This window comes from Petaurus breviceps, unplaced genomic scaffold (assembly GCF_028583685.1).
Source record: "Petaurus breviceps papuanus isolate PSGF00001 unplaced genomic scaffold, PetGlider_PUasm1.0 90897, whole genome shotgun sequence".
Lineage (NCBI taxonomy): Eukaryota > Metazoa > Chordata > Mammalia > Diprotodontia > Petauridae > Petaurus > Petaurus breviceps.
The window spans coordinates 5,347,047-5,364,611 of record NW_027187374.1 but is presented as its reverse complement, the minus strand read 5'-3'; the positions used below and the strand labels follow the sequence as shown (position 1 = coordinate 5,364,611).

The following is a 17,565-nucleotide window of genomic DNA, read 5'->3' as shown; positions in this document are numbered from 1 at the left end:
TTTAAAGCAATTGGGGTTAAGTAACTTGCTCAAGGTTACACAGCCAGTTATTTCTGGGTGTGGTGCTGAGTATCTGAGCCCGGATTTGATCCAGGTCATCCCGACACTGGAGCCAGTGCTCTTACTCGCTGAGCCACCTGGCTGCCCCTAAGCAATTGGGGTTAAGTAACTTGCTCAAGGTTACACAGCCAGGTGTTTCTGGGTGGGTGCTAAGTGTCTGAGCCTGGGATTCGATCTCCAGGTCTTCTCAACACTGGAGCCGGTGCTCTTACTCGCTGTGCTACCTGGCCGCCCCTCTATCATATATTTGTCAAATAATTTCCTCAAACATAATAGTTACATTTTGAATTTGTTAAAAATATATATGAACCCACATAAACTTTTCATGTTTTGGACCTAATAGAAGAGTCAGTGGATTATGCTATTCTGTCTTTGTAAATTCAAAAAAGAGAGATCTTGGATTTGAGAGTCATGAAGATTCTAAAAGTAGAGGATTACATTAAATGCTTTAGTAATCCATAATTATTATGAGTAAATAACTTCAGAAATAGTCCATGGTGTTTTAGGAGTACTTTAACTTTGAAATCCTTGACACACTATTTTGGTTCACAAAACACTGAAAAATGCTTTCATAGCAGGAAACTTTACCTTGATCTCAGATAAGAAACACATTTCTTTTCATGATATTTTAATACTTTGACAATCTAGAATCATGAAGTATTAAAATTGGATGGGACCTTAGATATCATATAGTTCAAGCACATTGATTTTGCAGATTAGGAAACAGAGACCTAGAAAAAATTGACACATCCTTTTAAAAGAAGATAATTTTTTTCTTAGTAATTTCTCTTTTCTATTCTTTTGTTGGTTTGCTTATCTCTGTTAGCAATGACAATAGGTGGCACTAGTATAACCAAGCAACAAGCATTTAGTAAGCATCTTTTACTATATTCTTTGTACTGTGATATGACTATTAGTGTAGTGCCAGTGAAATATTTACAGTACCCACTATCATGATAAAGTCTGAGACTATAAATATAGCATAATGGTCCATTGCAAAATATAACAAACTCTCCATATGGAGGACAGAACCAAAGCATTTATTTAGACATCAAAAAACCAAATCCCCAAACCAGTGAGCTGATTCTACCATAGTAGTAAAGAAGTTAAGAAGTCATAACAACACAGAGAGCCATGCCATCCTTCAGCCTTCCCATAAACGAATACAAGATGAATATTTACTCACAAATCTCTATATCCTTGCCTGAGCTCCTGTCTCTCCCACCTTCTCACTAGCTCTGACTCCCAGCTTCCTGAGGCTCTTCTCTACCCTTCAGCAAATTCCTCCCCCCACAGGCTCCATGTGACTACATTCAGCCTATTAGGGATCAGAGTTTACTTTCAAAGCAGGGAAGGTCTTCAAATGCCCCCCTAGGTCTATTAAGGGGTGGGGAAGATCTTCAAATTCCCATTCCCATTACAGTGAGTCTAACATTTATTGAGTGCCTACTATGTTTCAGGTTCAGTGCTATGTACTGAGGATATAAAGAAAGATAAAAAACAGGCCCCACCCTGGAGGGCTTCACATTTAATGGTGGAGGCAACATACAAACAACTATGTACAAACTATATACAGGATAAATAGGAAATAATCAGCAAAGGGAAGGCACTAGAATTAAGAGAAATTGAGCAAAGTTTCCTGTACAAGCTGAGGTTTTAGTTGGGACCAAAAGGAAAGTCAGGGAAATAGGACAGAGGGCATTCCATGCATGGGAGACAGCTAGTGAAAATTCCCAGAGTTGGGAGATAAGAGCATCGAGTGCCAGGAACAGCAAACAGATGAGCATTAGGAGATGGCAGAGTATGTAAGAGGTGTCTAAGTTTTAAGAAAATTTTGAGAGGTGGGGAGCTAGGGGAGCTAGGTTATTAAGGACTTTGAACACCAAACAGAGGATTATATTTGATCCTGGAGATGAAAGGGAGCCACTGGAGATACCAATTCAAAAAATGAAATGAATCCTAGTCTCAAGAAGTTTTCATTATATAAAGAAAGACAAGTGTGTATGTGTGCATGTATACATGCATTCATGTCCATATACATGTGTACACACATCTACATTTGCTATTAGAAATGTATGTAACATATGTGTATGTAAAATACAAAAACATTAAATATAAGATACTCTGGGAGAGTAGGCACCATCCACTAGAAGATTGGCAAAGAATTCATGCACAAGGTGGTGTTTGAATGTATCATTCACTTATTGCCTATACTTAGCAGGGTTAGTGAACTTTTCATGGATTCTTATTAATCTCCTGAACTACCTTCTAAAATACTAGAGGCCACCATTTCTAGTGAAAGGAGCCTTGTACTTTAAGTCAAATCATGTGGTTTTAGTCTCAGGTTGGGCAAATCTGGGGGAATTGTTTCCCTGCAAAAGAAAGGGATGCTGGACTAGGTTATTTCTAAGCTTTTTCTTATAGCTCTACAATTCTGCAACTGAGTGGGAGACATCTTGCCAACTTATACTTATTTTTCCACACCAGGATTATCAAAACCTGTACAATATAGGGGCTCAGTTGTCTTAGTTTTTAAAAATTTGTTTTCATGCTATATTTTCAATTTTATTTATATGCAGTGGAGAGAGAGCATTTAGAGTCTTTGACCCTCAGTTAAAATCTTGGTTCTTTCATGTACATTTTGATTATATTGAATTGAAAGGACACTGAATGGACAAAATCAGTGAAATGAGAATAAAAAGGGAAATTGTTGAATAGGGCTTGGGGAAAGATGCTTTATTTGTCTCTAATAAAGGCCTGATATCTAAGGTATACTGTACAGGAAACTAATAGAAATATACAAGACAAAAGACCATTCTTCCACTAGTCAAAAGGATATGAAGTGTTTTTTTAAAAACAAGTTGTAATCAGTCAAATATATGTATATATATTTCAAAAACTCAGAAATTTCACCTCATATCTAGCAAAATGGCAAAGATGACAGGAGATAGGAAGAGTCACACAAAGTAGTATATAGCAAAGCCTGGATTTGAACATAAACATCTAGTTTAGAAATTTAAACATAAAAAAAAGAATCAACTAAAGAGAAAACTAAAGAGCAAAATATTCACTATGTGAACAAGAATATGAACTACACACCAAGTACTGAAGTAAATTTTTTTTCAGTTCTCTGAATTTTACAGTTCACAGAAATAATTTTAACTTTATAATGAGAAAAGGACTGAATAGTTCTGTATAAAATTAAGAGTATGGTCCCTATGAATTGAGTTAATCATTAATGACCAACTTTTATTTTCACAGAAGCACAAGATTAAAAACCAATTTTCATAATGTGTATTAAATTAGGAAACAATATTCATGTTTAAAAAGGATTCTTTCCCCCTTCTCTATTCATCTGGTCTAAAGTTAAATTAATTGAAGTATACAAGAGAAATTGTTTCACCTGTCTTTGTGTGCCTTCTTCAAACTCCATATCTCTTGATTTAGCTTTGACTCTACTTTGGGATGTTATACAAAATACTTTCTTTTAAAAAAAATCAAGGTTCTCTCTCAAATAGCAAAGTAGCTCCCAATTGAAGAGGATCCAAAACAATTAAGACTCAGTCCGTGCTCTCTGCTCCCTTTTACTTTTGTCTATAAACTTTGCTATCGCTGTCCCCATCTTTTTATTTAAGTCTCTATTCACAAAAACAAAGAACAGATCAGAAGCATCTATGAGAATTTTTTAAATTTAGCCTGCACATTCAAACTAGTTAAACAGAATGTCATTTTAAAGATAAGAGACAAGCTTTAAAATGGGAATTGAGAGGGGAATTGGAGAGAGGGCAAAGAGGGAAAGGAAAAGGGGGAAGAAAGTGTCACCACCATCCTTCTCAGCAGACTCAAGCAGCCAGAGGCTCTATTGTCTCGGCCCCAGGTGGCTACCACATAGCTTCTTGATTGTGATAGTAACAGTAGCCATGGCAGCAGTGGTTACTCGCCCCCACCCCACCCCCACCCTATTTTCCTGCTCCTTGCAAAATAAAAGTGAAAATGGAGCTGCCAAATCTTTGTGTTTGCTCATTTCTAGGCTTCATTCTCCAAAGCAAGAGGAAAACAGTCTGTAATCCTCTCTGCCCTTCAGTTTCTTGATTTATAAAATGAGTATACTAAGTGTCTCTGTTTCACATACCTGCAGCCTCTAAGCTAAAAACAAGTTTCATTTCTGATACATACTTACTGTGTGACCTTTGGCAAGTTTAAACTATCAGAACTCCAGGCAACTTTCAAAGATTTTAAATAGCAGAAGAGATACTAAACTGCACTGGTAGAAGGAATTTCCTCACCCTGGAGTCTTCGATACCAAAAAATTCCAGGTTCAGTCCTTATCCATTCAAACATACCTGAACATATATTTACACATCTTCTATGTATTAATAAGATCCTTTATTTCTTCTTCATTTGTTGCAGATTGTCTCTTTTCTTTGTTGACAATGGTAATTTGGTTTTCCCCTTTAAAAAATGTTACTAGTAACTAGTCTTTTATCAGTTAATTTTAAAATGCTCCTTCTACTTATTCAATTTTTTTTAAATTGAGTTTTATTAATGTCATATTATTTTTAGGATTGATATGTTGGTGTTTGTTTTTTTTTAATTTTTTTTTTTTGGTTTTCTAATTGCATGCCTAAATTGGTGATGTGTTCTTTCTCTCTTTTATTGATGAAAGTGTTTAGAGATATAAATTTTTCCCTTAGGAGAAACTGCTTTGACCACATCCCCAAATTTCAGAATATTGTTTCAATACTTTCAATATTGTTAATGAAATTAACGTTTCTATGATTTGTTTTTGACCTACCAATCTCAGGATGAAGTTATTTGATCCCCATTTGATTTTTAATCCTTTCTTCAATGACAAATTATTGAATATATTTACATAGAATTGTGGTCAGAAAATGCTCTATTTAATATTTTTACTTTTCTGCATATGTTTATGAAGTTTATAGATCCTAATACTTTGTTGGTTTTGTAAAAGTGTCACGTACCACTGAGAGCACTATGACTCTGTTCTTCACCTGGAGTCTGGTCTCAAGATCTTCTCAAAGCCTATGTAATAGCACTGTGCCCTGGAAAGTACAACTTCCAGCAGAATAAAATTAAAGAGATCAAATCCAAGATCAAGTAACAGCTAGCCTAAATTGGACAGTGGAAGGGGTCTAAGAACTGCCAATTCCTCCACATTCCTTTCAACTCATTTGCTTTTTACCAAAGCCACCAGATAATGATATTGGCCTTAAGAAAAAGTCTTCTGAAACCTCTTAATTGTCACTTTTTTTCCTGTGGACTTGAGGAAGTGAAACTTCATCTTAACATGGTGCTTATGCTCTTACTGCTTGAGAAGCATTACAAGAATATTTCTACTACCTAGTTTTGTGAAGGAAATGTTTCTATATAACTTTAGCATTTTATAGAAGTGCAAATGGTTAGTTCTTAAGGTCATAGAGAAAACAAACAGCTGAGCTCAGATACGAAATGACTGCCTTTTAACTCTATCTTTGCTCTTTTCACTTCCTCAGGGGGACGCTTTAAACTTTAAAAATTAAGTTGTGCTTACATGTAAAGGCTGAAAATAATATTGACAATGAAAGTCATTACCTTAGAGCACCTAATAAGTTAATAGCAGAAAGTTCTTATGTCTACAAGGTTTTTTTTTAAACAATTATTATTGGTTTTCATCAATATCATTATAACCTAACTGAATTGTCAACAAAGGTCAGTATCTTTATAAATCATTTCTGAAATATGTCAACTTTCATTATAATCATAAAACTTTAGGGAAGGGATTGAAATTTCAGGAAAAAAATCATGGAAAGTTTCTATAAATTTCAAATTTTAAATTATTGCTTGATTACTGTTTTGTGGTTATCAAGGGTAAAATTACTGTTACAATTCTATATTCTACTTCATTTAAAAAATCATAAGTTGAGGAAGTTTGTAGTAACATTAATTACAATAAGGGCAAAATTTCTAACAATGCACTTCAATTCATCTTCATTTAACATACCAAAGTGATTAAGTGTCCAACAAATATTTTTACCTGTTTCTCAGTTGATAAACATTAAAGCACACATTCTGAGCTTTTTTTCCCTAAAAGAATGTGGTTGTTTTTAATTAATTCTTTTATGAAGCAATTCTGTGTACTTTGATCACAGCTAAAAGGTTTAATTATATTCAAATTTCCCTCCGTCCATCTCTGAATTCAATTCTGTTATTTAATATAAAGGAATATCATGTGAAACTTGACTGGGTATTCAAGGAACGTCTTTTTTTTTTTTTTGCTTTTTGGAGGTGGAAGGCATGGCAATTGGGGTTAAGTGACTTGCCAAGGTCATATGGCTAATAAGTGTTAAGTGTCTGAGGCCGGATTTGAATTCAGGTCCTCCTGACTCTAGCACTGGTGCTCCATTCACTGTACCACCTAGCCACCCCATGCACCACCTAGCCTTCCCTATTTTGTTTAATTAATGTCTTTTAGGAGGATGTTAAAATATTTAAGTTTGGTAGTGTGCTCATATTTATTTAAACCTGTTAAAGTGAACAATTAAAGACTTCTGGGTTATATGGCTAGCAAGATGGCAGATTTATCATTGACTTCTGTAGCACCAATGCAATTTTCACAGTGCCAACAGCCACTGTAAATATGCCGGCATAGTGCTCAATTGCAAAATATAACAGACTCTCCATATAGAAGAAAGAAGAAAAACATTTATTTGGACACCAGAAAACTGAGTGTCCAAACTATCATATTAGCAGATTCCATCATATTAGCAAAGAAGCTAATAAGCCATAACAGCACAGAGAATCACAGCATTCTTTAGCCTTCCCACAAACCAACATTTACTCACAAGCCTGTCTCCTTTGTGTACATCCTCTATTCCCTCCATTCTCTAACCCCTCTGACTCCCAGCTTCCTGTGAGCTCTGCTCCACCCTTCAAGCAAACTCTTCTCAACACAGACTCCATGTGATTACATTTCACCAATTAGGGGACAGGGTACATCTTCAAAGCAGGGAAGGTCTTCAAATTTCCTTGGGCTTATTAAGAGGCAAGGAAGATCTTCAAATTACCATTACCATTACAAGTCCAGAGCCCTTTAATTATCTAACCCACAAAAACCAAAAAGTAATTATATGCCAGATGTAGAGCAATAACAGCTGAATTCATTAGACAAAGAACACAAAACTCTGACATGCCAAAATCGTTACAAACTAATATGAATCATGATAAAAATCTGGAATGAAGAAAAACTGGGACACAAAAGTTCTGAGCACAATCTATTTATTAGCAAACCTGGTGGTTGCAAGTGATAGATATTAATGTCCTCTCACTGACCAGAGACCCTTTAGAGCAGACAGAGGAGTCTTTTATAAATTGATTAATAAGGTTCATGGTGCTAAATTAGGATTGTAATTGGTCAATAGTAAAGGTGGAACAAAGGTGTGAGGTGGGCTTACACTTGGCATAATCATTCTGACTTGCAAAAGAGGGTTTCCAATGTCCAGGGCAATGGGGAAAATACAGAGTTAGTCAACATCCTCTGGAAAGTTCTGTTAGGCAACCCCCTACACCAGAGTGGTCCTGAGCTAGGCTTGTGACTAGGTAGAACATCTTGTAACTATGGCAACTTGATGAGTCCAGGTTGTAGCCATAAGAAATGGGGAAGTGATAAAGAAGTGAAACCATTTTATAGACCCTAATGTTAAGAATACTAATTCCTAAATCCTGATTCCAGTGATCAGGTACAATTCTCAATCAATAATTGGCAAATAATACAGAATAAAGTGGGGTATTAATTTTCAATTTCATACTAATAATTGTAATTCTTGAAGTCCTACTCAGTACCTCCCTCCCATAAGGTACAGTATTGTTGAGAAATGCAATCCCTGGCCAAGATGCCAGGTTCTATAATCATTAAGAAAAATCTTTGGCAAAAATTTGCTTTCCTGGCCACCAACATACTGATTAATACATACTAGTTTGGCTAATTATTCCAATGTTTTTTTTTTTAACAAACTTTTTTTTAATGTGTCATGGACTCCTTGGTAGTCTGATGAAGCTTATGTTCTGTCAAATTGATCTTCCTTAAGCACAGTTGGTCATATCATCTTTATTTCAAAATAAATTCTAGTGGCTCTCTGTTACCTCCAGGATCAACTTTCAAAAGGAACTTGGCACTATGTGACTTTCAATGACCTTATATAAGCTTTATAATTATATGAAGAACCATTATCAGTTCAAAACGGACATTTGGAAATAATCAGAATCTTCCTTCATAATTCACATTAATACCTAATTGTTGTATTTTGGCATTTTCTACCAAAGTTAATGTCTAAAATACTCTGGCTGAGTAGACATATAGATCTACTGGTTTGGGGGCTTTATTTGTACTTGCTAATGAATAATTCTTTTCATCATAGACTCTACAACTATCTTTAAATCAATAGGAAGAAAACTTTTCAGAGCCTCATAAGTTATTTATATAATGGACCTATGAGTAAAAGAAAAAGAAAACTTGAGATTACCTTAAATTAGGGCACTGCAACACCATATGGGATAAATTACCTAATTATAGGGTATTAGTGTCAATGTTCATGCCTTTGAGTTTCCAAAGCTGAAGTGGCTGTTGTTTAGTTACATATTTGATTCATGTATTTTTGGCCTGTGACACACAAAATATTTAGCTTCTTAAATTTCTTATGTAAAATAGGTTCTTATGTAAAATAAATGCAGACAGTGAATAAATTTAGGTCAATCTTTTTCTTTTTCAATGTGTTTCTTAATTACTGATTTTTACAAATTATAGTCAACCTTCATATGATCTATAAAGATCCTTCATATTACTGCTTATATAGTTTTTCTAGTCAGATAATTATGTTGCTAGAAAGTGCTGATATGTAAAAATAAAAATCAATTAATCGATCAATAAGTATTTATTAAGTGCCATGTATGCCTTTGTATAAAGACAAAATTAATGAAAGTCCGTATTTTCAATGAGTTTACATGCTATTGGAGGAAATAATATGTGCATAAATAATTATGTATAGAATAAATATGTGGGCAACTAGATGGCTCAGGGGATAGAACATTGGGCCTGGAATTAGGAAGACCTGAGTTCAAATCCAGACTGGGACACTTACTAGCTATGTGACCTTGGGCAAGTCACCTAACCTGTTTTTCTAAGAGGTATCTGGGTGGTTCAGTGGCTAGAGTTCTGGGCCTGGTCAGGAAAACTCGAGTCCAAATCTGGCCTCAGACACTTACTAGTTACACCTCTTTCCAGTAGTTGAATTGCAGGGTATGGGGAGGAAGAGCAATTCAATTAACCTTTGTTTGCCTTAATCTACTAGAGAAGGAAGTGGCAAAGCACTCTAATTATCTTTGCCAAGAAAACCCTATAGACAGTACAATCCACAGGGGTCACAGAGTTGGACAAGACTGAAAAATAGCAAAAGAGCAAACCTATACGGCATAAATGCAAAACAAACACAAGGTAATTAAATACATTAGTAGTCATGGAAGAAGGGCACTAGCCAGAGGTAAGATCAGGAAAGATTTTATATGGAAAGTCATGTGTAAATTGAACTTTTTTTTAGGGCAATAAGAGATTCTTTGAAAGGTTGAGGAGAGAATGTTTTCCAGGTATAGACATCGGAGGGCCAGTACTTCATCAGTGCTTATTGCACAGGAAGAACTCAGGCCCTCCCATTTCTTAAGGTAGGGATTAGATGTGAAGCTGCATGTATCAAATGATGGACTTCAGACAGACTGAATGAGGGTCACCCCCAGCTTGATCAGCTATGCAGAAACCTGTACAGAAGAGAAGCAGAGATAAACTCTACCTGAAAGGTAGAGCTAGGATCAGGCAGAGTTTTCTCTATAGACAATGCCATAGGCTCTGCCTCTCGCAGGGTATAATGGTTTAACATTCAAACATGGATTAGAACAGTAAGTATATGAAGGACTTGAAATAACTGTCTCAGAAATGTTATTGTACTTCACTTACAAACTTCTTCGCCCAACAAGGGCTCTTACTTCCTTGGCCTAGGGAGATCCAGGCCTATGCGTTCCCCTCTTTTCTATGTTCCCTATTTAAAAAAAATATCTTTTATTGGTTACTGTGAGTGCCCAACTTGGAAGTTCCCCCAGGGACTAGGAAAATAATCCATTTCTTCCTCTTTTGTGAATATATATAACAGTATAAAATCTCCTACATCTCTTTCCAGTAGATTTCGTCATGTTAGCTGAATTGCAGGGTATGGGGAAAAGAGTAATTCATGAAGCTGAAAATATAGGTTGGAACTAGGTTTGAAGGTCTTTAAAAGCCAAAAAGAAGATTTTATATTTTGTCCTAGAGGTTATAGGGAGCCACCTGAGTTTATTGAGTAGGGGAGTGACATAATCAAACATACACTTAAGGAAAATTACTTTGGCAGCTATGTGGAGTTTGGATTGGAGTGAGAAGAGACTTCAGGAAGGAAGATCAATTAGGAGGATAGTCAAGAGGTGATGAGGGCCTGAACTAATGTGATGATTGTGTGAGTAGAAAGAAAATGTTAGGTGTGAGAGATACTGTAAAAAGGGAAAGATTTGACAACTGATTATATATGTGGGATAAGGGAGAGTGAGGAGTCAAGGTTAATCCTAAGGTAACAAAACTAATTGACTGGAATAATGTTGGTGCTTTTAATAAAAATAGAGAAGTTTTGAAGAGAAATGGGTTTGGGGGAAAAGAAAATGAGTTTTATTTTGGGCACATTAAGTTTTAAATGTATTCAAGACATCTGGCTTTACGTGTGGAATAGGTCAGCAGTGATGGGTGGCTGAAGCACAGAGGAGAGACTGGGACCAGATGTAGTGATCTGTGAGTATTTTCAAAATGTGATCATTAAACCACTGAGAGCTAATGAGATCACCAAGGCAGAATGTAGAAAGAGGACCTACCAAAAAACCTTAGAGAATATTTACATTTTAGGGTGATATGGATGACGAACTAGCAAATAAGACTAAAAGAGAGTGAGTGGTTAGAAAGTTAAGTGGAGAAACTGGAGAGAACCCAGTCACAAAAAAACAGGAGAGGATCAGTTCACAATTCTACCAACAGTGAATTAGTGTCTCAATTTTTTCACATCCCCTACCATTACTAGGTCTGTTTTCCAAGATGATTATGGGAAAAGAAGAATAACCTATATGTTATATAATATCTATAGTAGCTCTCTTTGTGGTGGCAAAGAACTGGTAATTATGGTTTTTTGAGGAATGACTGAACAAGTTGTGGTACATGATTGTGATGGACTACTGTGCTACAAGAAAAGATGAGCTCAATGATCTTAGAAAAACATGAATAAACTTGCACGAAATAATGAAGAGCAAAATGAGCAGAACCACGGTGGCCAGGTAGCACAGTGAATAAGATCACTGGCCCCAGAGTCGGGATGACCTGGAATCGAATCCGGGCTCAGATACTTACCACCACACCCAGAAATAACTGGCTATGTAACCTTGATCAAGTTACTTAACCCCAATTGCTTTAAAAAAAATGAGCAGAACCAAAAGAACATTGTATACTGCAACAATTCTGTTTTAAAAACAACTTTGAGTGACTAAGTCATTTTGACTATAATAAATACCCAAATTAACCACAAAGGACATATAAAGGAAGACACTATCTTATCATAAAGAAATGATAAATAGAAATTATGTACAGAATGGTTTTATATAGATATACTTGTGTGTATGTATGTATGTATGCAAACATATATTTAGACATATTCATGCCTAATGGTAGCCATCTCTGTGGTGGGAGCAGGGGCAGGGAAGAAAACAAAAGTTACAGGATAAATTTACAGGTTGTTTGTCCTTTGTTTTCTAAGAGGATCATGGCATCATGACTTGCAGTTGACTTCAATTTGAGTGAGGGAGGGCTGTGCAAGGTCACAAGCCTCATTTTCTCCTCCACAGCCATCTGGATCCAGTGACCTGATATTCATCAGGATAACTGGAGATGAACCAGGATGCAATGGGAGACCCTGGCCCTTTTAGGCTAAGACCTTTTCAGGTACTCACTTAGAGTAATGGCCATTCAGTGAATAGGCCTCTTTAAGAAGTGAGTCAAGGGATGGCCCCTTTAACTAGAAAAGGAAAAAAATCAAGCTGGGAGGGGATGACCCTCAAGCTTGCTGTTCCAAAGAAATACAGTTACCATTGGCATTCACTGTAAGCCAGGAGGGCCCAAAATACAGCCATTAAGTGGAGCTTGGGTAGGAACCTATTGTGGTCCAATCTATGAGTTTCTGAGTGAGCCTGGTTGAAGGTTTTGAAAAGGAAGGAAGGAAGAAAAGAAGGAAGGAAGGAAGGAAGGAAGGAAGGAAGGAAGGAAGGAAGGAAGGAAGGAAGGAAGGAAGGAAGGAAGGAAGGAAGGAATCTAGGTGGTGACCCCCAAGTTAAGTGGGCAGCTTCTGGCTATCAAAATTTACCTTCCTTTAGAGAGGAGAAGGAGAGAGAGAGGGAGAGAAGAGGATGAGCTGAGTCACCCAACTAGCTGGGTCCCCATTCAGGCAGCTTGTTCTACTCACAGGTTGTTTGTCCTTCATTTTTGAAGAGGACCATGGCTTTATTATATATTTAAAAGGAATAACAAGTTGTATGTAATAGATTTGCAGTTTCATGTATGATCTTTTTTCTATTATTTTATGTTATGGAAATGCTTATTTTATTTCTCAGGTTTGGAATAAAATTTTAAAAAAGAAAAATAATGAATATCCAAAAAAGAAAAAAAAACGAGAGGAAAGAGTCTCTAGGAGGACTTGTATAATGGAGTGTCAAATTATCAGTTACAGAAGGCTGAGGACAAAGAAAAAATCATCAGATATAGGAATTAAGAGGTAGTAATTTTGTAGAGAATAATTTCAGTTGATTAATAGGGTCTGAATCCAGATTACAAAGTGGTGACGAGTAAGAGAAGTTGTGTAAATTAATGTAGACAGTTTAGAGATGTTTTGCTGAGAAACAGAGAAGAAATGAAGAATGATAGTTTGAGATTATTTTGTTTGGGTATAATTAAAGTTTCTCTATGATAGAAGAGACTTAGTAATGTTTGAAGACATTAGGGAAGAAATTAGCAGATGGAGGTAATTGAAGATTAGATAGAGGTAGGATGGAGAGGGAAATGGATTTTGTGTTAATTAAAAAAAATAAAATATAATTTAAAACTTTAAATAAGAAAAAAAAGATGTATGTCTATGAATAAAGTGGTCAAAATCCCTCTGAACCACAGCTCAATTAAATTACATCTGTTATGTTGTATTCAATTCTGATGCTCTTAGTTTGTTCAGTTGTTTTCAGTCATGTTTGACTCTTCATGACCCCATTTGGGGTTTTCTTGGCAAAGATACTGAAATGGTTTGCCATTTCCTTCTCCAGTTCATTTTATAGATGAAGAAACTGATTCAAACAGGGTTAAGTGACTTTCCCAGGGTCAAACAATTAGTAAGTCTCTGAGGCCAGATGTGAATGCATGAAAATGAGTTTTCCTGACTACAGGTCCAGCACTACATTCACTGTATCCATGGCACCACCTTAGCTGCCCAGAGCTCACAATTTAGGAAGGATGTTGATGGAAATTCTGAGAAGGTCAATGAGAATGATAAAAGAGCATGATTCAATGTGGAATGAGAGACATAGTGAAGGAACTGGAAATGTTTAGCTTAGAGAAGTGAAGTTGGAAGGAATATGATCTCTGTTTTTAAGTATTTAAATGAATTAAATTTGTTATTTTTGGAACCAGAAGAAGTGGGTGGAAGTTGTAGAGACATCTAGGTCTGGCACAAGAAAAAAGCTTCTTAGTAATTATAGCTCTCCATAAGTAGGATGGGCTACTTTAGGGTATATCCCCCTCATTGGAAGTCTTAAACAAAGGATTGATTGCTTCTTCTCAGGTTTGTTGCAGAAGGGACTTTTTTCAGATATGGGTCAGAGTATAGGAACACTAAGGTCCTTTAAAACATGAAATTCCATTATTCGGCACCTTAATCATTTTTGTATTCTTACAGAATCTGACAAATAGCAGACCCTTTAAAAATCTTTCTTAAACTGAATTAGTATTATCTTTTCCCAAAGGTATGTAAGTACTGTATTTTTTCTAAAACCATTATCATATAAGTTTCACCGAATTCCCATACTTTCTATTTAACTTTATGACCTCTTTTTATAAGGTAGAAAGATTCTTCTCTAATTGTATTTATAAATGGAATAGCTCCACCCATGAGGCATATCTTCCAAGTATAGTGTCATCAATATATTCCAAGAGTAGTTGGAATTAGAACACTTCCAATAAAACATTTTTAATGCAACTTTGAAAAAAAATCAAAACAAAAGAAAACTCTCCTCCATTTACTGACTAGTGAGAAGCATGATGACAAAGGGAGTCTTGCAGTTCATGTATGTTTAAGTAATACTAACAAAATAAGAAACAATGGAGGGAGATATATGGATATACTAGTCCTCTATGCCTTGGAAAATGTCCTGCCTGGATGCCAACAGGGAGAATTAAGTTCAAAATTATTTTTTCAGAAACAAAATATGGTGATGGGTACTCTAGCTTTTTGAAACATCTTGAAAGTTTAAAAGACTACTGTTGAAGGCCTCTAATGATGTAACAGCAATGCTACCTGCAGCTACTGTGGGGGTGTAAGACCAATAATACTAAGTGCGAGGCTCCCAGATGTGCAGGTGCCGCTGCTGCCGCCGCCACCGCTGCCGCCGCCGCCTTTGCAGCGGAGGAGGAGGAGGAGGAGGAGGAGGAGGAGATGGAATATCCCAGTTCTGCCTCAGAGGTGTTCTGTAACCGGATTCTCAGCATGGTGAATTCCGAGGATGTAAATGCCATCATTCAGGCCCAGAAGAACATGTTGGACCGATTTGAGAAAACAAATGAAATGCTCTTGAACTTTAATAACCTTTCCAACGTACGCATGCAGCGGATGAGTGAGCGCTTTAGACACTATACCAGGACGCTGATGGAGATGAAGAAAGACCTGAACAGTATCTTCCGAAGGCTCAGGACTCTGAAAACGAAACTGTCAAAGCAATACCCAGATGCTTGTAGTCATATCCATGAGTCTCCCATTCTGGAGGAGAAAGATGATGATGTGGACCCCATCATGGCCAGCTCAGCTACCACCATTGCTACCTCAGAGCAGAGTACAGGGTCGTGTGAGAGGAGCCCAGACATCATCTCCCTAGTCCTAAGCCCTGATTTTGAAGATTTATCCCAAGGTCGGCTGGACTCCCCAGCTGTGAATGGAGAGAGCCTGACAGGTGATGATGATGATGATAATGATGATGATGATGGTGGTGGTGGTGGTGAGAGGGCCCGGGAGTAGGAGGGGCTACCCTCTACCCCAGGTCCCAAGGAGTCCGTGCATTGTAGGGTGCATATGAGGGCCTTCCCACCTTCCAGCGTCCTGGAAATGTGGTCCTAGCTAGTCGCCCCCCTTCATAGAACAACAAACCTGGGGGAGACAGCTCCAGAAAAGCATTCTTATCTGGCCTTTGGGGACTGTGGAGCCACAGTCCTGGCATGAAGCCAGTGATGGGGGGGTAGGCCAGTCTTGTTGGGGGAAAGTCACATTCGGTTTCCCCAGCTTTTTTTTTTTTTTTTGCTAATGCTTTTCTGCTGGTATGTTTCTCGCCAAATTCCTTTCCTCCTTGATCCCACCCCCAGTTCCTAGTGTTTCTGCACATATAAGTCAAGCCTGGGCTTTTCCAGACCTATGTCTTGGGGTTTTGGCATCCCCATAGGTTTGTTCCAGATCCTGTGTGAGGAAGGAGGCTCATGGACTTGAATGGGCAATGTCCCATGCCCCTTTCCAGCCCTGGCCTGCAACCTGGTTCTCAGTAATTCTGTGAAGTAGGAAACCCAGAGCCAGTCCTGACTCTGAGAGGCCCAGTAACTGTGCTTACACGAAACCTCCCTCAGCAGCACATCCACACATATGTGCACATACCCATCTATCCATACACACATAGTCACCCCCATGCACATAGAACACATTTTATTGGGCACATGCATAGATGCCTATATGTGTATTCATGCTCACACAGGCACAAACACTTAACAAAGATTAAGCAGCAAGTATTTTCTTCTGTTGGTACCCTTAGGGCTTTTTTGAAACAAGTAACATTTCTGAGATGAAAATTGGAAGGAAGTTGTTTACTCTCATGGACAGTGTTTGAGCATAGAGCAGCCACTATAGAGTTCCCTGTTGAGAGAGGAGAAGGTACCACCAAGCTGCTGCTTCCTTCGCCTTCACCCCCCATTCAGGGCCCTCAGCCCAGTGGGTAGGGACATCTTTGGAAATAAAAGTTGAATTGACTATTTTTTGTACCCCAAGTTTACACATACTATGGGGGAAATAAATAAAATTCTCTGTTGCTATGAGAAAAAAAAAAGACCAATAATACCAGCACACAGGAGGGCTGCTAGCTCAGGTTCTTTGATCTGTTTTTCTAAAGGAAAGCAACTCAAAAGGGGCTAACAATCTTACTTTAATCAAACAAATATATCATTACTTAGTTCAAGGGAAAAAGTCAACACCCTAAACTTCAGAGAAAACACAAATAGCAATTACAAGCAGAAATAACAGCATAAATACCAACAGACAAAGCTTCTAACCGACTGACCAAATAATGCATACATCACAGATCAACAGACAGATTCAATGGTCTGACCATTACACACATATATAGTTACCAGAGAGAGAAGCACCAACACCTGGGTTTTCAAAACCAGGAGTCTCCTTAATAGCTACCCAGAGTCTCATCTGGTTACATCACTCAAACACTCTTCCCATGAGTAAGCCCCAAAGCAAAATCCTAACTTCAGAGTACATATACACTTCTTCAGTTTCAGAGGGCATCACAATCCTCAAGACCCACTGCCTAATTACAAAGTGACAGAAAGTGAGAGTCTTCCTGAAAAACAAGCCTCCCCTAATCAAGCTTCTCTTGTTGGGCTCCAGGTGAGGCCTATTAATGGGCAGGGAAGATCTTCAACTCCCATTAACATTACAAATGAATAAAGATCAAGAAGAAAATATTGTTAAGTGCTTGTTATGTGCTGAGCACTGTGCCTTAAAAACAATTTTCCTTTTCACATGTTTGGTAGATGCCCAGTAACCTAGGCTCAGACAGCATGTATAGAGAAAAATGAAGGGCCATAGTCACCCCAGGAAAATGTAACAAGAGTGTAGAAGTTAAAGAGAGATGACTTGGAATAATAAGGGGTCAAGAAAGAGAAAAGATTGTTGCCATCACAGGGTTAATGGCCTGGGAAAGGACATTGTATCCAAGAAAATGGAGTTAATGGTGAGGATCAAGAATAGGGTCAAAAGCTGTAAAGTATAGAGAAATGTGGAATTTTAAAAGATTAATATCTGATAAAAAAAGTTTCAAAGTTTGCGAACAAGGAAGTAGAATACTTATGTATAATGATATGTCCATCTCTGTGTT

At 37.3% G+C, this 17,565-nt stretch overlaps 1 protein-coding gene and 1 long non-coding RNA gene across 6 annotated transcripts in view; one reads left to right on the top strand and one right to left on the bottom strand.

The window, feature by feature from the left end:
* LOC138151428 (uncharacterized) overlaps positions 1-17,565 on the bottom strand; it is a 160,524-nt gene that overhangs the window by 113,215 nt on the left and 29,744 nt on the right. The gene's annotated exons all lie outside the window — the stretch shown is intronic.
* Positions 14,847-17,541, top strand: LOC138151327 (kxDL motif-containing protein 1-like). 2 transcript variants are annotated; one of them, XM_069074795.1, is made up of 2 exons: positions 14,853-15,372; positions 16,216-17,541. In XM_069074795.1, exons 1-2 carry the CDS (start codon positions 14,862-14,864, stop codon positions 16,224-16,226), a joined length of 522 nt encoding a protein of 173 aa, XP_068930896.1. In that variant the 5' UTR covers positions 14,853-14,861; the 3' UTR covers positions 16,227-17,541. The 2 variants fall into 2 exon arrangements, with proteins under 2 accessions (XP_068930897.1, XP_068930896.1); XM_069074796.1 differs by having other exon boundaries at positions 14,847-17,541.